The sequence below is a fragment of the Anarrhichthys ocellatus genome, unplaced genomic scaffold (assembly GCF_004355925.1).
Source record: "Anarrhichthys ocellatus isolate YVR2014 unplaced genomic scaffold, GSC_Weel_1.0 scaffold18, whole genome shotgun sequence".
Lineage (NCBI taxonomy): Eukaryota > Metazoa > Chordata > Actinopteri > Perciformes > Anarhichadidae > Anarrhichthys > Anarrhichthys ocellatus.
The window spans coordinates 3043313-3065538 of NW_022280048.1; the positions used below are offsets into that span (position 1 = coordinate 3043313).

Sequence of the window (22226 nt, forward strand, 5' to 3'; positions counted from 1 at the left end):
AGGGTGATATGAGTTTGTGTGTGTGTGTGTGTGTGTTGGCGGGGTTAGCTGTCTAACTCAATCTGTCCGAGCTCATGTTTCTGTCAGGGTTAGCGTAAGCCAGCAGTCAGATATGTCAGACACTAAATGCCAGTTTCAGGGAACAAAGTCACTTCATTTTTTGCCTCCATTTCATGTGTAGGAGCTCAGGGGAGCCAATCACAGGCAGACCGTGGAGGTTACTGCTATATGAGCGGATGTCTGCGTTGAAGAATGAAGAAGAATACTGACTGGGGACAGATGATTATACAGCAGGGAAGATGCTACAACAAAGTATGCTGTGAATGCATGCGACACATGGTGATGCCGTTCCTCTCGTGAAGATAGAGAACCGTCACAATCTGCCCCTCAAGCACTCTTTCTTTCTCCCTCTCTCTGGCAGTGTCTCTCTATTTCAGAAGAGCAGTCAGAATGATTGAGTTTTTTTTTTTAAGGGGGTCGTTGCTGTAAAAATAACAAAATTGTAGCCTCTGCGAGCAATGATTTTTGTGAAGTGGCTGTTGCCCGTCTCTCACCCATTCCCTCTCCCAGTCAAGCTCATTCTCACACATCACAGCCTCTACCTCCCTCCCTCCCTTCCTCCCTCCTGTCTTCCTCGCTCTTTTTGTTCTCTCTCTCTCTCTCTCTCCCTCTCTCTCCCTCTCGCTCATGAATGTCACCTCTACTGATGGTGGCTGCTGGAATTCACGCACACATACTCTCACAACCACTCGCTGACTTTGGATGGGAGGAGGAGGGGGAGGAGGAGGGAGGGGGGGTTCAATGAGGACTGTGGAAAAGGAGCGTGCCATCAGAGGCAGAAGAGGGATCTCTGTCTGTCTGTGTCCATGTCTCTGCTCTGTTCCCGGCTTCATTCCTGCAAAGACCACCGATGTCCCGCCTGCTGTTCTACCTCTGGAATTAAGTCGGCTGGATTACCGCTCGGACTCTCAGCTCATTATTCCATGCTGCCACATTTAAATGGGAGGCAAAGTTGGACCTCCGTGGACTGCACAAATGGTGACAAACAGTTTGATTCCTCTCGCGCTTTTAAGAGCTTCCTAGCATTCAAAATGACTTCACTTTTCTTCAGTAAAAGCGTTTTTATATGTCAAATCATTTGAGCTCCTTCCCTTTCGTGTTGTCTCGTCAAAGTAGGTTAGTTATTTTACAATATTCATTTTTTTGAACTTGGCTATTGAAGTGTATTTCAATGTGCAAGATGAGTGGGGAAGAGGGGTAGTAACATGTCTCCGTTGTCACCTTTTTGAAAGTCCGGTCATTCTAACCTTGGTCTTTCTGTTATTTTTTCACACTGAAAATGTGACTGTGGCACTTTTTCGTGTGCTCTGTTAGGGTCATATTTTTCTTTTTGGTCAGGGTGGAGGCTTTACAATGGACTGCAGGTGAACTTGCCACTCATCCAGTTCTTCACTCTCCAAGGAAACCCTCAAACTAAACTCTTCCCTGTTAACCCACTTAAACGCCCCGATCTCCCCTGTGGGGGATTCTCTAAACCGTCTGTCCTACTCTAGTTTTTGGAGGAAAGCTAACGCCAAACCAGCAAGGGGGATACTGGGAACGAAGATACCCCCCTCCCAAAAGGTGAGAGGGGGGGAAGATGGCAGCTCTCGCCAGCTCTCTCATTAGACAGAAACGGGCGGTCAAGGAGGACCCAACCAAACGACCGGTAGTCAACAAGCGCAAGCCCTGTCCTAAGAGCAACAAGTCCTTGTGCCAGAAACAGATCCTGGTCCTGATCTCCAAAGTACGACTATGCGGGGGTCGAAAAGCTCGAAACGAGAAAAGACCAGGTGAGTCACTGCTATCGTTTTCATCCGTCTCTGCTTGTTCTTTCTCTCGGTCATATGTTGGCATAACACAATTTAACGTATCTAAAGTAAATTTGAAAAGGAGTCCCACAGGTTTATTAAGTCAATCAAAGACATATGAAACTGGAGATCAACATTGTATCGAAATACTTTTCCATTAGAAACAAGGAAACACCCAGTACTACAGCCAGTTTTTATACATAAACAATCATTTTACCATAGATTCACAGAAGTTATCAACTTAATATCTGTTGTCGTCATATATCATAGAACCTAAAAGTTTCACAATAGCAGTTATTTTTTGGGTAGCCACCTCCTGCTGCGTCACCTGTTTGATACACTGACCAATGGTAGCTGCTGCACTCAGCTCGGCAGAGTAAAAATAAAACAAGTCATTGAATAAATGCAAAACCCAGCTGAAATGACTTTCCATACATCGAATGGAGCTTTTGCTTTCCCAAACATATAATTATGCAGGGACTTGCAGGAACAATAATATGTGAAATTGGCTAAAACCATCCTTACAGTTTAGTCTAAGTACTCTCTTATTTTATGTGCATCTGCAGATAGTGGAATTCAAGGCACGCACGTACACAACTACTGCCATACTGACTAGTTGAAGTAGAAGTTAAGATTTCTGTTTTGAATGTATTTATTTAATTTATGCACCATCCAGTAAGTAACACACACACACACACACAAGCACCACAGATGTGGATAGAAGAGGAAAATCCATTGGTCGATTGAGATTTTGATTTGGAAAGAATATCGGGACATGACATAAATCAATACATGTTGTTTGGATGAATCAACTAGTATTGTTTGGTTATTTTTGTGACTATATGTAAAATTTGTGCATTTAAAAAGAAATAAATTAAAAAGCAAATTGCTATGGACTGGGCTACCATACAGTATCACAGCACCTTCATGTATTCATGTTAAATCTAGAGTAGTGGGTAACTCTGTCAGGTTCTCTGATGTACTTTCTCTTTGAAAGCAGAACTTCAACAGAGAATCATGTGATGTGTTGCCAACTTCACCTTCTCTCTTGTCAATGAAAAAAGAAAAGTGTGCCAGAACACAAATTAGCACAATTAAAAGTATAAAATCCCCTTGATATTGTGCTTGTGGGTGCAGTGTGTCGTTGTATTCTTGTTAGGTATTACTATTCATACATGATTGAATGTCTAGCTATGTATAACGTTTAATGGAAAGTAAACATTTTTGTTATATTTCTCAATTTGCAACCCCCTGTGTATTCCCTTCCATGCTAACTTGCTTTCCCCTAAATTCACTTTTGCATTAATTCAGGAGAGAGAGTAATGTGATTTCTTAATTTAAATGTGAGTAATGTGATTTCTTAATTTAAATGTGCAGTGTTCTTGAGACCTTTGGTGTGACTGGTAGGCTGCTGAATTATTTATTTCGTAACTGAGAAAGGTTTTGCCTTTTTTCATGCACAATTAGTAAGTATAGTATGCTTAAGTTAAATTATGCATATTAAAGAAATGTTGCTGAACAAACATCCTTCATAAATATGCCACATACTTTCATGGCTGATTGAGGAAGAAATTCAGAGTCTCACCCCCCCCCGGAGCTAAAGACTGCATCTAAGCAGACTGAACGTGAGAATGATGAACGATGAGCAGAGCTTTGTGCTTGATGACATGAAAGTCCTCATTTCATTCTGCACCACCATGTTCACATACTGTATGTCTTCTATGCTTCAAACAGCATTGTAATGCAAACACTTTAATGTCCACCGTATGGCGAGAGGAATGATGTACTGTAGATAACATACCATGCAATATTTATTGTGAGCATTGTAGAAAGCTTCACCTGAAATTTGTCTGAAGATGAATTAAGTTTTGCTTATTTAGTGGCATTTGTGGTATAGTTAGGTAATAGAGAAACATTATGTCTTGTTGGTGGCTCAATACCTCTAATTTTTAGACTTTGCAAATGTGACATAACAATGATAAGATCTTGTAATATAACAGCTTTGTTTCAAAAAGTGTATTGGAACGGTTGTTTTGCATCTGTTCTGTGGAGCCTCAACAATCCCTGTTTTATGAAACTCGATTTAAGGTGTTGACACAATAATACAAGATGTTCAACTGGTGTTGCGGTGTCAAATGTGCCGATTGTGGCCGAAAAGGATCTACGCTCACATAAAGTCAGTTACTATATTATGAAATAATTATCAGTTCCTGCCAGCCTAAGGATTTTATTTACATTTTTTAAACTAAAATGTGTGGTTTTTTTTTGCTATCAGCTTTTTAAAGCTGTATAAAATGCTGAATGCTAATGCTAGCATGGCGCTCACAAAGACAATGTTAATATACTTTTGTTTAACAGGCATAATGTTTACCATGTTCATCATCCCACTCTAGCTCGTTAGCATTAAAAACATTTGCTGTCATTGCTGATGTCATTCATTTAGCAGGTCATGAACTAAAGTATAGGACAAATTAAAACTTTAAAATCATGATGGCATGAGAGGAACACCAAAGTTATTAAAATGTGTCTTCTGAGTAGCATAGATATTCTGTCAAATCTCAAGCCAATATATATAATAGTGCTGGGCAAGTTAACGCGTTAATTTCGCGTTAACGCATTCATTAATTAACGCCGACAATTATTTTATCGCGCGTTAACGCATTTTTTTAATTTATTATATATATATATTTTTTTTTTTTTTTTATTGAAAGACAAGAGACAATACATATACGTGTGTGTGTATGTCCTTGAGCCTTTTGAGATGGGAAAAAATAATAATAATAATAATTAAAAAACAACAAAAAAAACAGGTAAGTATTTTTAATTTATTATTATTGTAGCAGACTGTCTCATGTTTATCGTTTTGTATTGGAGATATGATGTCCCTTCAGGGTTGCCGTAGAGAAAAGGCGACTTCCGCTTCTGGTCGAGGGGGGGGCAGAAATAAAGAGAGAAGCTGCACCAGCTGTTGCTCTCCCTGGAGACTACTGGACATCGCTGCGGTAAAGTCAGCAGACACTCAGATCTCCGTGGTCAACTCAGCAGACACTTCCATTTTAGTGCACCTATATGCTGAAATTCACGGTAAACACATTTAAACGGCACAGATCGGGAGCAAGCAAAGGACTTTGAAAGTTAGCGGAAAGATTAACGTGAGACAACATCCGGTTTCTTCAGACGAACATCCGGTTTTCAGAATAAGATGCCAACAAAGTATGAATTATATTCACATTAAGTATAAAACATGCTACCTGGATCTCGTGAACCAAATGTTATTGCCCTTTTGTTCATATAGCAGTACTTTTAAAATAAAAGTGCGCAATACACTACTTTTGAATTCATTATTGAACTTTGCCATAACAATGCGATTAATTGCGATTAATCGCAAAAAATCCATGCGATTAATCGTGATTAAATATTTTAATCGTTGCCCATCACTAATATATATATATAGAATGGCACCTTGCCATTTGAAACAAAGCTATATATATACAGTATATATATATATATATATATATATATATATATATATATATAATAGTTGTTCCGGAATTTCCCTAAAATCGAAAAAATGTTGGTGGTGGTGGTAGTGATGAGGTCAGTGTCACCAAAGTCATTAGGATTCATCCTCTGGGTACCATGAATGTACGTAATTGGTTACGGTCAGACTTGCTCCAAATATACTAACCTAATAGACCTGTAGATGTACCGTTACTGGTGCCACACAGGCAAAGAAGGTAATAGCTGCTACAATTTATACAGTTAATGAGTGTTACTCTTCTTGTTTCAAATTGAGAGGAAAGAAAAATCTGCCTCAACCCTTTTAGAGTACAGCCTGAAAGACATTGGGACTTTGGTGTACATACTTTTAAAAGTTCTGTGGGTCTGAAAAAGGCTTTGAGATTAGAAATAATTCTTCCACATTTATGCCTCAAGTGCATTACTTTTGTAACAAGTGCACATAATAGTGTGTCATTTGCACACAGCTTGTTAATACCTTGTTATCAGGAAATACATTTACACATTTTCTCCATCACAGGATTCTAGATTCTCCCCCAGCTCTGTGCTTTTGTTTTTATTTAACAGGAGAAGTTCGTCTCAGCTGTCATATTAGCATCACACCAGCACACATAAGCTATATTTACTACTGCCATAAAGCAATGGGCTAGTGAAATGATAGGGACGGACATAACCCCTGCTGCATATACATGTGGTTAGCACAAAGCTCACATTGGATAAGATCCATGACGAACCACCTGCCTCTCCCCTCTTCATCTTCCTCCTCTATAGGTGTCCTGTACTGTCCCTGACTATACAAGTAACCCCTTCAAGGTCTCACCAATGAAAAAACTCTCCCCGTCAGTGATCTGCACTGCTGCCCTCTTTTCAGATCAATTCAGCTCATTAATGTATAGCAATTAATCAATAATCACCCACTTAGCTCGTTCAAGGTGGAATCTGACTTGAAAAGGGATATCGAGCTGCTTGCTCCTGTGAATCACCTTTAGTACCTTTCTCTAAGTTAGATCAAATGAGCAACCGTGTGCGTGGAAATGATATGCAGACATTTAAATTAGAGATGCAACGACTGCAATTTTCTTTGTCGATTCTGATTTCCACGCCACGCTGGATAAGCGGTTTGGAGAATGGAAGATGCTTAGAGCCAGGTCATAATTCTCTCTCTAATATCTATTTTGTATTGCTGCGAAAAAATCTCTGCTTTCAAGTTTCTCGCCAAAAACTAAATTTTCCAAGATTACATTTGAACACGTCATAGAATCATTATTTACCTTCGCACAACGGGCATTTTTACTGAGTAGAGCTTGAACGCATCATAATGCAAGTCAATGCAACCTCTGTTAGCTGTCCAAATGTTTTTTAATGTTCTTCCTTCACGGCTTATTTTGGACTTTGGTGTTTTGTGACAAATTGCGAGCTTTATCTCTTTTCACTCACGCTGAAGAAAAAGAGCGGGAATATGAGTCTAATCTACTGAAAATATACTGCCTATCGATCGGTGCATCTCTAATTTAAATCTAAAATTAGCCAGATGTGTGCCACAAAGGAAGAATCGGTAGACTTTGGAAGAAGGGATTAGTCACTAGACGTAACAGTATTACCACAGAAATACAAATAGCAGCACTATCAGCTGAGTCATTAGAAACAAATGCATGCCAATATAGTGCCGACCTAGACATCTTGTAGCATCGTGTGGACTTGTTTGGCTTGGAGATGCACTGTAGTATGTTGTAGGTGTAAGCATCAGAGGGACCAGTCAACGGTTGGAGCACAAATGTAGGGCCTGGCTGGCGAGCAACAGACTGGGTTACAAGGAGAGATCCAGCATAGGATAGCATTAAACTGACCCCAAGAGACCAGGGCGGCAAACTCGCTTACTCAACAACACCTGATCAGACAATGCAGTGTTAGGTAGCTTCTCATCAGAACTTTACTGACTGTGACAGGGGTCAGAGAGAGAGAGAAGGAGAGGGGGGCTGAGACAAAGAGGGAGGGCGAGTGTGCGGAGGTAAACAGAGGTTTCAAGAGAAAAGTATTACTGATGTCAGAGAAAAACTGTATCAAAAGGTGCAGGTGGGAGGCAATGATGGGGGTGGACACGGATAAAGAGGTAATCAAAAGTACAGGAAGAGAGGTAGAGAGAGAGAGAGAGAGAGCAGTGGAGATTAAAGGGAAAAGAATTGCTGTGAATCAGGCTCCCGTCGAGGCAGCATGTAGAAAACACGAGATGGGAAGCCACGGGGAAGGATATGAACTGTCACTTGAGAACAGCTTCCCTCACACATCAAGTACTTGCTCAATAATCTGTCAATAAAGTCGGTTGTTTCTTGTTGCAGTGTTTCAGTTGGTTAAATTTGGGTGGGTGGGTCGGTGACTGGTGGAGAACCCCGTCTCCTGGAAATTACGTTTATATGCTACTTATTTGTAATGCCAGATAAGTTTTGAGGGTTTTTTGAGCAGAGTAAGTTCTAAGTTCTCATACCAAACGTATGCCGTAGGAAAGCAAAGGATTTTGCATCCCGTCTCCCGTGTGTGGTTAGATTAAACGCCCTTAAAACATGTGTATCACTCATGTATTAAAATCCTCTCATTTATTCAAGCTGTTGTCAATAAGTTTTGTATTGTATATTCATAGGTATTGTATAGTTTTCATGCACATTATCTTTGTCATTGTCATTTTGCTAAGTTGCTGTAATGGTACAATATACTGCTGGGATTAATGAAGACACACTTTTTCAATTTGGGTTATTTCATATAAAAACATTTGTACTTTACTTTTATTAAAATCTGATGACAGCAGGTGGGCTGCTGCTGATGTTGCCAGGCCACTGTCTATGAAACCTGATACACCACTCACTCACACAAAACACACAACAATTTTTCCTTCAACATAAAAGTTCCCTTTGTACCAAAACATAACCATATAAAAAATGAAAACATTTTCACTGAAAATGTTGAAGATACTTTCATCTACTTGGTAGCTATGTTCATTAATAACATATGGTTATATATGGGTGTACTGCCAGCTTCATGCTACAATTAGTATGGCCGAAAATGTCACAGTAAACGGTATTATCATAAAAATCCCTAAAATGTTCATGAATTTCTACCATTAGTGTACAGACAGCTACTTCTAGTTATCTGTCTTGAACTTTAGAACCACCAACCTGTGTGTTTAAGGTCAACAAAGCTGCATCATAACTGCTCAGTTTGCTAGATTTGATTAAATCCAGGGTAATTGTGGTGTGAAGTCATTTTACTGTATCTTATCTCCTAGAGCAGGGGTCTTCAACATTTTTCAGGCCAAGGACCCCCAAACTGATAGAGAGATGGAGCAGGGACCCCCGACTAAATATATTGTATAAAATTGTGTTTTATATTAAATGGGCCTAGTACCATGTATAAACATACCTCTTTATTTTTTAATTGTCTAATCAACCAAAAATTCCGCGGACCCCCTGCAGTACCTCCACGGACCCCCTAGCATTCATCCTTATTTACATGTTCTATTATCTTTCGGTTGTTTATAGCCGTGAAAGAATGACTACAACGTTTTGTTTTGTTTCTTTGTCACTCATGTAAAATGCTGCTCTCTTCCACAAACTAGAATGTTTCTGCACAGTATATACTGTAGTAAAGAACAGTGTACCGGCACATCTATGTTCTGAATTTATCAACTATACAGAGTAGAAGTGCCATGACACTGCTTAGGGCTGACGACATCCAGCCCAAATTCAATTTTGAGAGAAGAAACAACAGCTTTCTGTCTGTCTGTATCTAGACGAGACAAATAAAAGATTAGTGGGTGATTGCTGTTGAGGTCATCCAATTTCTGGGGATTTTCAGCTTTCAACAAACTTGTTTCATCAGAGGGAACGTAAATACAGTATCTGGTACTAATGGCGTCTTGGAGGGAATGGGGAGGCAGCTGTTGTGTAGAAGTAGGTGATCTGATTAATCCCTTAAACTTTTTCCAAGACGCCCACTTCAGATTAAACCACAATGAAACAACAAACGTATGAGCTCTAATCTTTTAGCTTGTCCTATATAAAACTCAATCCATTAGAGATTAAGGGATTTATTTATGTATTTCTTTTAATTTTGAAGGTTTATCTAACTTTATGTCTCCGGGTTGCAGATGTCCTTTAGACTCTCAGCAAATATAGTCAATGGACATGAAGGCACCAGGGGGATCAGTGACTTTTTCTACGAGTATTGTTGCAGTTAGAGTTTAGAGTTGGCTGTGAAAATATATTGAGGTGCAGAGAGGCTGTTGACAATGGCCTTAAGTCTTATTCAAAGTGAGGAGGCGGACAGATGTGTGTACAAAGAACAGTCTTTTGTTTCCTCGTCCTGAGAATGCCACCTTAACCTCCCACACATACCTGCTAAATTCAATCTGTGGGTGCTTTGATTAAAGCTGACAAGGACAGATTGAATTTACCTCAGACAAGAGAAAGACAGTGAGGATGGAGGACACCTATAGAGGTAATGATGAGAAGACAAGGAGAAGTAGAGAGGATGTGAGAGGAGGAGGGGCATGACGGGGAGATGTACTGCAGGAGAAACAGGAAGTCCTCTGGTAAAATACCCAAAAGATGTGTCTGTGTCTACACGCGACAGTATTAACCCATTTAATCCCAGTTTTTTCCCAGACAGGAAAATATCCAAATCATGTGTCATTAGCAACTCTTTAATATGTAATATGCTTTTTTAATTTTCATAGAAAAGTATGTGAAAAAGTTCTATGTTCGGTCACAATTGTGACTGGTGGGATAATGTGAAGACATTTATTGACCGAATTAACATATTTTTTATTATTATTAATTCTTATACAACCCAGCCCAATTATTAACACATTTAAAACACGGTTACAAGCACAAATATATATGAATATATATGTATATTTATTCATATATATATATATTAGGGCCAGTGTCAGTTTATACATTAGTGAACTTAACCCTTAACCTGGGGCTTCCCTTAACCTCAACTTGTAAGAACCTGCAAGGTCTAGTTTCTGCCTTGTTTTACAACTTGGTTATTTGTCATTGAAAAAGTACGGCAACAGCATTTTTAATGCATCGTAGGCGAGTGTGGCAAGACAAATTGCAGCCAACATAGATTTTCTTTTACACTTACTTGGAATGACCTTTAGCGGTCAGAATCGTTAAATTAATAAGAGAGCTCCACTCGCAGTAAGAGGTCGACAGAATGGAGCAAAGAAGAGTACTCAAGACTGACCAGCTTCAACACCGCTGACCAGCTACTAAATTTACTCCTGAATCAGAATACTGAATAATCTGATGGAGAACAGCCCCTTCATTTCTGAGTGCTCTATAATGTAGACCGATATAGCCAATTTGGTTGTGCTGCCCAAATAATAAGTGTAAAAATATAGATTGCTACTCCTGTAAACCTGCTGTGTTTGATGAAATGTGTAGTTTGTGCTTTGCTCCCTGGCCTGCATGTTTGTGTATGTGTACTGTAAATTCATTTCTTCAAGCCTACTTATGCGCCTGCTTCTTTGTGCATCTGTATGTTCAGACGCCAGCGTGTGAGTATCGAAACTGTGTCAGCTAAACTCAGAGTGTTTTTGCTGAAATTCAATGGATTCCCTCCTCCCATGAAGAGCTGCAATGCAGAGTCTCTACTCATGGTTTTCTTCTTCTTCTTCTTCTTCTTCTGCGTGGAAAAAGCGCACCGTGTAAGGACTATTTCAAAGTGTTTCAGCGCGCAAATCAATGCAAGTTCAAATTCTGAGCGCTTTGTTGTCATTCACTGTGCTGTTTAGCTCGGCTGTTTACTTGCGTGATCACCACACGATCTGACAGAGGTCTGGACCCCTATGGGAGTGCAGAGGAATGTTTGTGTTTGTTCTGCATATATTAAAGTGTTATTTGTGTCCTTGCCGGTGGGTCTGTGGGGAAAAGGACAGGTGGGGGGGCTTTGGGGAGCTGTTAGGCTCAGCGGTCTTGCGAGGCGAGTAAGCGGGAGATTTTTAACCTGAAGAAATCAAATTTGGTGCTTTATTGTTATTGATGAAGCCGTGAGGCTGCAGTACGCACCGCATCGCGCTGAACCGGGCCTGTGCTGAGCATCTTGTCAAGTGTCACTGACATGTACCTGTCATAATGCTAATGAAGCACATACGTGAATATTGAACGCGTCAGGGAAGTCCTATTTGCCTCTGCTCGTGTTTGACACGCTCCTGTCAGCACCATTAATAAGCGGCAATAACTCCGTCTTACTTACGTGAACTGCTGCCATTGTCACGTGAAATGATTTATGGAGCCTCAAATTCATTTTCAGAGGCCATTGTTGGAGCTGCAGGTGATGTGATACATCTCATTCATTCCTAGTCCTTCTTTAACCTCGCCCTCGTCCGGCTATCCCTCTTCTTGCTCCTCTACAGCATCCTCTCTAAACCCGTCTTCCCCTATATCTGCTCTCCCTGCTCCTCACGTCTGCTTGTCGCAGTCTTTGTATCCATCACTGCCCTTTTCTCTCGCTCTTGCTCCCATCCTTCCCTCTTTTATTTCGGGGAAAAACGTAGAGCATCCCTCGGTCTTGCCTCCGTGTTGTTAACTAGCTTTCGCGACTTACTCTCTTCCTTGCTCCTCTCCCTCTCTCCCCCCCCCCTCTATCTTCCCACAAGGTTGATAATTACAGTACTAGCAGCACTGTAGCTCATGGCCCAGTTTAAAAAAGGGAAGAGAGAAAAAAAAGGAGGAACCATGTTCTCCTTTTATTAGAAGAAGAATCGAACACTACACAAGAGACAGACTCCCTCTTTAACGCATACATGCAGTGCACATGCAGGTGCATGCATGCAGACGCACATCCATACATACACAAAGAGTGAGAGGTATAGCGAGAGCAGCTGAAATTTAGAGAGCTTGATGAGAAGGGAGGGTAGAGTCAGGGAGTCCTGAAAATACAAGCCAAGGAAAACCCCTGTTGTTTGGTTTCGGTCAGAGCAGAAGAAGAAATGCCCTTGGCTGCTCAGTCATGCAGGCCCCCAGTAATTACCTCCAACCTTATCAAGAGGAGCTCGGCTACAGGGAGATCAGCAAGCGACACACTGAGGGCAAATGGAGCTAGATAACTACATTAGCGCAATGATAACCAACACCGAGCCATACACTACGCTGATTAGCGATAAACCTCAACCACTGCTTCTTTCTCGGAGCAATTACATCGCGGCGAAGGGTTTAAGTGTCCTTGATGGCAGCTGTGATGCATAAAGTGATTACCTTGGGTCCTTATGTGCATTGACCTCATTTATACAGACACACACATAATTGCTGTGCGAATGGTTGCACTGTAACACCAGGCTCCAGTCTCCCCCAGGTGATTTTCAAAATGATTATCACGTAAAGTGATGAGGAGGCATCCCTGTGTAGACTGGCTACTGCTGGGATTGGAGGAAAACCCAATTTAATAAACAAAATGCTCTTATGGCTGTAATCTCTTTTGCTTTTCTAAACTTGGACCGCTTACTTCATCATTCGTTAACCTCTGCTTGAAAGTTGCAAATCAAATATTCCTCCCAAACATCACAAAACAACAACAAAATGTCTCCGTCAACTGGGAATTCTATTATACTTATGCATAAACTGTGCAAAGTTCAATTAAAAGGTGTATGTACAGTAAAACTGTTGCTAACAAATGAAAACAAAACGCCAAAGTAAGCAATTGTTTGTCACTTTACACAGTTACATAGAATTAAATTACCAGGGAAGCTTTGGTTAAACCTCCCACAAAGATGGTCAAACAAGAGCAGAGGGGGAAACTTTTGGAAACCCACATTCTCAAAGCTCCTCGAAGCTGTCCATTATATCATCCGTGTAGTTAGAAAACATTGATTGTGCACAGAGAGCTATCAACCTGCTGCACAAAACCCCCCCACAGAGGGCCGTGTGTGCGATGACGTGACGTCACTTTGCCAGTGCAGACACTCACGACTCTTTGACCTTCAGTGCTCGTACAGTATCTTTTAAAGCCACGTCCCTTGAGGCACTCCCTCTACACACTTGCTCTTCCGATTGTCAACTGCTAGTCATATTTTGTGCGGAGAGGTCACTTGGAAATGGGCCTGCTGATGAGTCAACATGTTGACATGTCGAGTGCGCTGACAGCATCTGATGTACATAAACAGACAGGGAGCTCTCTTTGACCCACAATCCACTGACCTGGATCCGTGAATGTTTTCCTGTCACTCAAGCCCACACGTGTCCCAGGAGTGATGAATGTCGTCGCACACCTCCTCTCCGCGGGAAATACCCAGGACAGTCGAGGCTGCAGGTTGTGTTTCTGGCATGGCTGGTGAAAAGTTCTGCGAGGCAGATGTCTGTGTGCTCACCCTGAAAGACACTGTATATGCACAGCCCCTGCTGTTCTTTTAACTACAGAACAGGGATGCACCTCACAGCGGATGACTCACACCACACCATACATGGACACATGTGGTAAAATGAATGATTACGAGGAGTCTCAATTGGCTCGAGGCGGTATAGTCGTGATCAAAATGTTTTACTTTGCTCACGGGAGAAAACTCAGCACGAGGTGGGAATCTAGGCCCGTTCATCTGTGTTGAAGATAAACATCCGTTCCTCCACCTGGAAAACAATCATTTTAATGACAATGTCAACCCACTCGCTTTCTGATTATGAGTCCTTCGATGCATTTTCTAAATTTTCCAAAACAGAAAAAGGGCCGCTGTGAACCATGGCTTGATTTTCAACCCCTCAGGGGGACTCGATTCTCCCGTTGTTGTCTCATATGAATGTCAAATTACCAGGACTCTTCTGAATTATTAAGCATTTAATATAAAAGGCACACACTGTTTTACACTGTAGTTAAAACCATTAAAATCTGAAAATCTGCAACTATTTTCACAATTGATAAATCTTTTTTAATCATAATTTCAAGATAAACCTGAAGGGTCATGAGATGATTAATTAGTTACGAAAGATGACAAAAACAAAGTTCTGTTACAAAAATTACTACTTGTCTTTTGGACTTTTCTTTAATCTTTGATTTTTTTATAAAATATTGGAGAGTTTTACCTCTTTGTGCGTTAAACTGGTATTTAAATAGAACTGCTAACATCTGATAGACATCTGGAAAGTGACAATGAGCCTCAACTAGCCACTGATTTAATCTTCAACAAGGCGTTGTATTTTAAAAGCCTAATACGTTTTTTATGTAAAATATTTATCTACTAAAAGCAACTATTAACTACAGCTGTCAGATAAATGCAGCACAGAAAATAGTTACATATTTCTCTCTGAAATGTAGCGGGTTAGAAGAAGGAAACAAGAGTAAATCGACTTACTCACAGCACTGTGAGATGCTTCACACAAACATTAGATGTGTTTGGGTTATGGTTTTATCAAATTTGGCCTCTTGCCATATAAAATATTGTCTTACTGAATACAAGTATGCCCTAACACACCCAAATCACTAAATATGACCTTTGAGTAAGCAGCTCTCCGAGTTATCATCTTCTCCGTTTACCCCTGTGGAGCAGAGACCACATGAGTCCACTACGCATCCTCGTGATACAAACGCAGGCTTTTGGCTCATGTAAACAAGTCTGCGTGCTTTTGTTAATCTAACCAGAGGTAGACTGCTTTCACAGTGTGTCACTATCTGTCAGTCTACTTCTCAAAGGATTATGAAGGGGGGGGGGGAGTTGGGTTGCCTAATGTGGGCTCACTGTTATCTTAAAGTTTAAAGGGGAACTCCACTGATTTTACACGTGAACTTGAGTTTAGTCATCAGGAGGAGTTTTCCCACTGCCTGTGAAAGCCTGTGAAAAGACTTGTATTATGTCTTCTGTGGCTCTTTAAAGAAAAAGAAAAAAATGGTTGGACTTGAAACTTCAAATTGAAGTTGTGGGATTCGAAAGAAGTGCACATTTAGGGGACAGGGAAGGTATAATGAAAAAAGGCTATCCAGTTGCATTATAGTAAATGTAGCATATAATGTCCTTGGTGCTTCAGCCATACTACGGATTAAATGTCAGAAATTTCTCGGCTTTAGCTTTTTCGATTTTGACCAGTCCTCTCTCTCTTGAGTACCCCTTTAATGTATCCCCTGCAGCAGATACATGAAAGGTACAAAAAAAAGCTATGTTCCAGTTCATTGCAGTTCATGAAGACATCATAAAAGACTTCCTATTCAAGTATGCGGTGTGAAACATTCCACCTGTAAAATAAAGAGAATATCAAAGTACACACAGACTGTACTGACTCTCTGGTTTACAGAACTTCTTCAAGAGACTGATCTGATTTTGGCAGATGTGTGTTTGTGTTCTGTGCCACGTCCTCTATTTTACTTTTTGATGAAAGGGGCGTGTTGCTTTGGTGACAACGTGACATGTTTGTTGAGGCCTTGATGTATTCACTCCTAATGCCAACGAACTGCAACATTTACAGCAGAACAAGTGTGTGTGTCTGTTTGTGTTTGTGTGAGGTAGTGTGTGTGTGTGTGTGTGTGTGTGTGCACATTATGCAGACTCGGATGCTGACAGGACGGTGAGAGGGGAGCAGTTGGCAGAATACACATGGGGCTGTAGTGCATCTTTGCTATTTGATGACACTGAGTCAAGTCAGTGTTATGATTATGCACAGTTTTGTTCATTTGCATGTTGTTAAAAGCCTGCACTCAACTATTGGAGCCAAATGAGAGCTTCAGAATTTCACAGTAGATGCCAGCCTACGTGGGAAGAAAAGCAAAGAGGAACTTAGCACTAAATCCACTACCTGTAAACTACCTGTAGTCATTTTAACACACTATCTATTGATCCTGGACCCATTTTATTGTGTTCATTGCAGGAAAAGTGATTTCGTTTTTTCTTGAGAAAAATCCACAAATTCTGTCTTCTAGACCCTAAAAATCTTTACAGAATCTATGTCGTACCCTGGGACACTCTGCCCCCAAACTACGAGACAACGTCCTGTTCACCACCCACAACAGCCACCCTGTCGAATGCCTCCATATAACATCTGATGGTCACACTGAATTCATAACCCCACGGTAACTCACATTTAAACAGGCCGGTAACTGCTCGTGTTTCTCTCAAACAACACAAAGCGTCTTGCTTACTGGCTGAAACTGAAAGTAGTAACAGTGACTTCAGTGCACACCTTCACTGACGGCCAAGACTTTGATTCAGAACTGTTTAAACTGTTAGCGTGACATTAGCTTGGAGTGGTTTCAGCAGATGCAACAGAGGTGGAGAGTGACAGAATAAGGGATATGAATCCGTGGCAGAGAGGGTGTAAATTTGACACTGTAAAATACTTTGTTACAAGAAGTAGCACATGTAGTATTTTTACTACAGTAGTATTTCTACAACTACTACTCTCAGTTGGACACTCAGTCTTTCATGTGCCATACCGTCAACAATGCTGACGGGTATTGGCTGTAGTTTTATGTCCTCCAGGAGTTTCCTGCTGAATTTCCTCCTGTGGACCTGGCTTCCTTTCTAATCCAAAATCTAGAATGATTTGTTGATGATGCCATCATTAATCTTTTAAGTAATCTAAGTAATTAAAGTTAATAAAGTTAAGATTATACAAACTATTGGTCACATGCAAACGCAGCTGTGTTTATTGATCTTAGTAAGACAGAATACATCTGTGACTCCAACTGTTCTTTCCATCTACAGTAACACACCACACTAAAGGTCATTACACCTTTCTACAACCTCATTGACATGTACCTTCCAGTTCTAAATGAACAACATCACTTTGTCTCAGTAGCAAAACATGAGTTCACTTTCCTTTATGTCCAAATTACCACGATGATATAATGAAGGCACACCGACTTCTCGAGTACAAAACATGACTTCAGGCCTCAATAGTCCAAAGTTGCAATATTTGTATGGTAATAAGGTGGCAAGAGCAAGAGGTGTTTTATCATCCCAGAAACCTCTAATACAGCTGCGGTAAAACACAGACTTTTATATTTTTTGCTGGGGAACTTTCATTACACTGGATCAGTATTTATTGTGCGTCGGGATGAGGATTTTGAAGTTAGAGCCAGCTCTGCTAAGTGAAACATTAGTTTTAGTGCCCCTGACGCCAAGCATCGGAGTTTTGATTGCAGCCATATTGCACAAGCTGTCTATTGAAGTTGTGCCTAAATGTGTTATTTTTCTCGCACACACATACAGCCGTCACTCTTGATGAAATGACAGTGTCATCTCATTCACTCTGTTCCCCTGCCATCCCTCTGCTCACTCCTCTCCTCCCTGATCCTGCCGTCTCCCTCTCTGTCTTTCTCGCCCTCTCATCTCCCAGTCTCGCATCTGTGGGGACAAGTAACGAACGGCGTCCCCTGCTCTGATTGGACGACGTGTGATGTTATTAGGTGGGATGAAAGCATACATAGCTCAAAGGACAATGGAATGGAAAATGGAATAAAGACGAAGAAGAAAGTGCAGGAGTAGGAGATACTGAAATGTTTTGACAAGCAGCTTTGAAAGAGAGAGAGAGAGAGAGAGAGAGAGAGAGAGAGAGAGAGAGAGAGAGGGTGGGAGAGCGCTGCAGATGCTTGCATGTAACAATGGGAGTAGGTCACACTTTCACTGATGCCTCAACCCTGGCACACTTCCTCTGGGACATAGTCTTACAGATCTCCTCCCTGCATCCTCTGGCACTCTCTTGCTTCCTGTGCCAGTCCGAGAAGACGGGCAGATTGCGCAGTGCCCTGGGCCCCTTTCCTGGGGAATGTGTGTGAGGACATGGCCGAGGTTTAGCAGCAGGGGAAGCTCCCAGATGGCCCTAAATCCTCCAGAGGCTCTGTCAGGAACGGCTCCTTCATTCATGTTTCCATCTCCATTTTTTAAAGGCTGCATCGAAGGAGACTGGTCAGTTCACTGACTGAGCTTTCATCTAAGTCAGGGGACCTGCGGGGTTCTCCTTGCAGTTGGAGTAGCCTGGCCGAGGCGGAGAGGTGCTGCGCTCAGGAGACAATTTAGATTTCCTCAACGCAGAGAGAGTGCTTCGCGTAATTGAGGGTGGCTCTAGTGTTGTCTGAGAGCTGCTGCAAAGATTCTGTCTGTTTCTTAAATGAACGCAAAGTAGGCTGCGGGGACTCCACTAATGAAACATTCAATCTCTCTATCACCCTCCACCACCCAGCCCCCTTGATTATATATATTTTATTTAGTGGGAGACCGACCAACTCTCCCAATTGACTTCATCCTCTGATGACCCCAGCTCGTCCTAAAAATACCACAAGTAACAAGTAAACGGTTCCTTACAGCTTATGTTATACATGCATTTTATTCATGAGTTGAATTACAAGCTGCTACAGAATTTAGATTCATTGTATGTTAGGCATTCCCAGTATTAGTATTAGGAATAAGTCCAAAAATGTACCTTGGGCAATTCACTAATTAAGACAATTCACTAATTAAGACATACTGAAAGCCTAAACTCTCTATTTTTTATTTTTTACATTTTCTATCCTCGAGAGAAAAATCTCTGACAAGAATTATACAATATAAATAGCTGTATTCTTTTCTTTTGTAGGACTGTGAAGTGTTTTAATGTTGGATAAGTATTCCTCTATTATGTTAATGATATCAGAGATCAATCATAATCTGTTCTGCCAGGCATCTTCCCTCCTGGTAAAACTCCCTAAAGGCGTTACATTGATGCTCAATAGGCCTTTCGTGGGTCTTGATTTCTTAAATGCTTTTGTTATTCATATACTGGAAATGAAGGAGGAGAATGGTGTTACATAAACCCATACTGACACTGTATGAGATCACACGTCTTGTATGTAACGTTTCTAGACCAGTTTGACACTGGTTGATGGTATGATACGAGTAGAACGGCATGTCAGGCTGCATTCAGTAGCGTCAGCATGCTAACATGCTCACAATGACAATGCTAGCATGCTGATGTGTGGCGGGTATAATGTTTGTACATTATCACTATCACTCAACAACAATTGAGGATAATGATAACGTCATCAATTCTGTAGCTGTATTGGGAACATTTGAATTCTGACGTGATTGTGGCACTGGACAAAAAGACAGTGGATCACCAAATTGATGAGGATTTATCCTCTGGAGACTATGAATGTCTGTTCAATGCAATCCATCCAATGATCCAAAGTTTTAGATATTAAACATTACCATCTTCTAACTTCAGGTATTGCACAAAGTAAAACTCCTCTGAGCTCAGTGAAATATTTGACAAACCCTTTCCTTTTCCAGGTTCAGTAAATCAGTGAATGTCCTTTCTGCTCCTAACCTCTAGCGTTGGCACCGGTCTAATATAATGTTGTTTTCCTGTGCTCCCTTGCAGAGCCACAGCTGAAAGGCATTGTTACTCGGCTATACAGCCAACATGGATACTACCTGCAGATGCAGCCTGATGGCACCATGGACAGCACGAGGGATGAAAGCAGCTCATTTTGTGAGTGTGTTTCCGCCTATAGCCAACATGTCTTTGCTTGTGGCCATGTTGTCTAATGACAGACAATTTATTCACAGCGGTATTGGATAGAACGCATGCAACCCCTGCAGTTTTAACCATTGTATAGCTCATATATGGAACAGCTCATGACCCCATCGGTAGCCAAATCTCAAACGTTGGCAAAGTTAATGCTGTACTTTACAAACTGAGCTTAACAGCAGGTGTCACACTGTGCTATATGTTCCTGTGGCTGAAGAGTCAAAGCAAAAGTTAGGATTTTGTCAGCTCATGTCTAAATTTGTTCCAATTTGTACCGTTATTTTAGTCTTTTAATGGGAAGGAACATCCCGTCAAACTGCCAAACTTTGGTAAGTTAATGGGCCCTTGCTCATATGCAGAAATGCTTGATATATGTGCTCGTCCTTACAGGCCATCTACACTGGGTTTCAAATCACAGATAGCGATTGGATTTGAAACGTTGAAGTTTATAAATCACAAAAGCTGCTACCTGAGTGCTTCCAAGTGACATACTGCCACCATTGAGATGATGTGAATGTTCATCCTGACCTTTTGCAATCTAATTGTGGCTTTCAGATCAGAAACTATGCGGTGTTCTCTTCCTGGTATCAGGTCTTTCTATATCTCTATTTGACCTTCATGGGCCCTTTTTCAGACTGTAATTTGAATAGGGCAGATTTTTAAGATCGAAAATTGTATTTATTGAACAACATAAATCATTTATTGATGAGTTGTCTCTTTTATTGTAGCAGGTTCAGAGTAGTTTAATCAACCCATATACTGTATATCTACCTCTGCTCTAAGCTCCATTTCTTGAGGCAGTGTAAATCATGGCGAAGGTGATGTAGTGTTGTGTTGGCATAACATAAACTCTGAGGAGTCACAATATTTGTGCTTAAGAGAGATATATCATCAGCAGTGAGAGTGCAACCATTCAGCCATACGATAAAGACAAAAAAGCAAACTCTGTTGCTACACAGTACTACAGTTTGATTTTCTTTTTTTCTCTCTGTCTTTGTCGTGCCCTATCTCTCCCACTTTATTCCCCAATTCAGCACAGTTCAACTTAATACCAGTGGGACTGCGGATTGTTGCAATACAGGGGGCAAAGACAGGATTATACCTCGCCATGAACAGTGAGGGATACCTCTATACCTCGGTGAGTACACCCCTACGGGTTAAGATTGCTCTGGTTTTAGCTAGTAATGAGTGGATGAACGAAGAGACAAAATATGGAGAAAAGTCTGATGAATTGAAGCAAATTGGGGCTGCATTTAACAACAGCAACACAATATCAAAACACCCGCTTACAAATTCACACGACTCTTGCAGTATAATCCAAGTCCAATTAATATAGTTGTATGCTCAGTACTTCCCAAACACATGCATCCCACTAAAACTCACTTACTATCTCAAACACTTCAGATTCGTCCAGACTTGCACGGATGGTTAGCGCGCCAATATAATATGTGAATATAAAACATTTTACCAGTTTAATAAGCTATAGTATGTGATGCATGTATACAGTATGTGTGCTTTACACATAGTTGTGAGTGCATGTTTAAGTGTGCATGAATGTATGAAGGAGAATTTTTTCCAGTTTTTGTGTGCATTTTCAATTAGCGGATAAAAAAAGTGGAAACACGTAAAATTTAAAAAGAAATCTTGTAATAAATATTGCCTAAAAGTTTTTACACTTGGAAATGTTGGTGTATCAATAAAAAAACTAAATGCATCATCGTGCAATGGAAACAGATTGACCGAATAAATGAAGACGTACATAAAGCATGACGTCAACAAAAGCTTCTGCTTCTTTTCTCAAAATTTGGTTAAAATCTGCAATAAATTTGGATGGAAACCTGGTTATAGTGAGACGGGGAGTGAAAGCCAGGGTGATACGCCTTAAGAGTTTTTACATTAATATTCCAATTATTTTCGGGAAAGACATGGAGGGAAAAATGGACTGTGGGTGTAAAACTGTTGGATAATCTGGGGTCTCTTGAGTACACAAACTATTGACAGATTTAGGGTCCAGGCAGTTGGGAAAGTGGTAAGTATGTTACATTTATTTAGTTGTTGTTTTTTGAGATTTAACAGGTGCAAAATCTCAAAAAACTTTGACTGATTGAATTATTACATTAATATACATTACACCAGTTCCAGGTGACCAGGAGACAGCATTATGTATAGCTGAACTGTTTGATGTGTAAGACCCATGACAGAGTGTCAGTATACAACAACTAGTTTTATCCAATTTAGTCAATGCTGCAAAGCACTTCTTAAGTATCATTTAAAGTCTGTCTAACAAAGTGTCAGAGGGATATCCGTCAATTAGCCATCAGGGCTTCATACAGTATAAGTGGCAAATTGATATATTCAGTTTATTTACCACCAG

General features: G+C 40.7%; 1 protein-coding gene across 1 annotated transcript in view; it reads left to right on the forward strand.

Moving 5' to 3' along the window:
• The first annotated feature begins 744 nt into the window (after nt 1-744).
• Nucleotides 745-22226, forward strand: part of fgf11b (fibroblast growth factor 11b) — a 35959-nt gene continuing 14477 nt past the window's right edge. Inside the window, exons 1-3 of the mRNA XM_031857212.1 lie at nt 745-1832; nt 19703-19813; nt 20887-20990. Coding sequence (XP_031713072.1) covers nt 1640-1832; nt 19703-19813; nt 20887-20990 — 408 coding nt within the window. The 5' untranslated portion in view covers nt 745-1639. The remainder of the gene's footprint in view (nt 1833-19702; nt 19814-20886; nt 20991-22226) is intronic.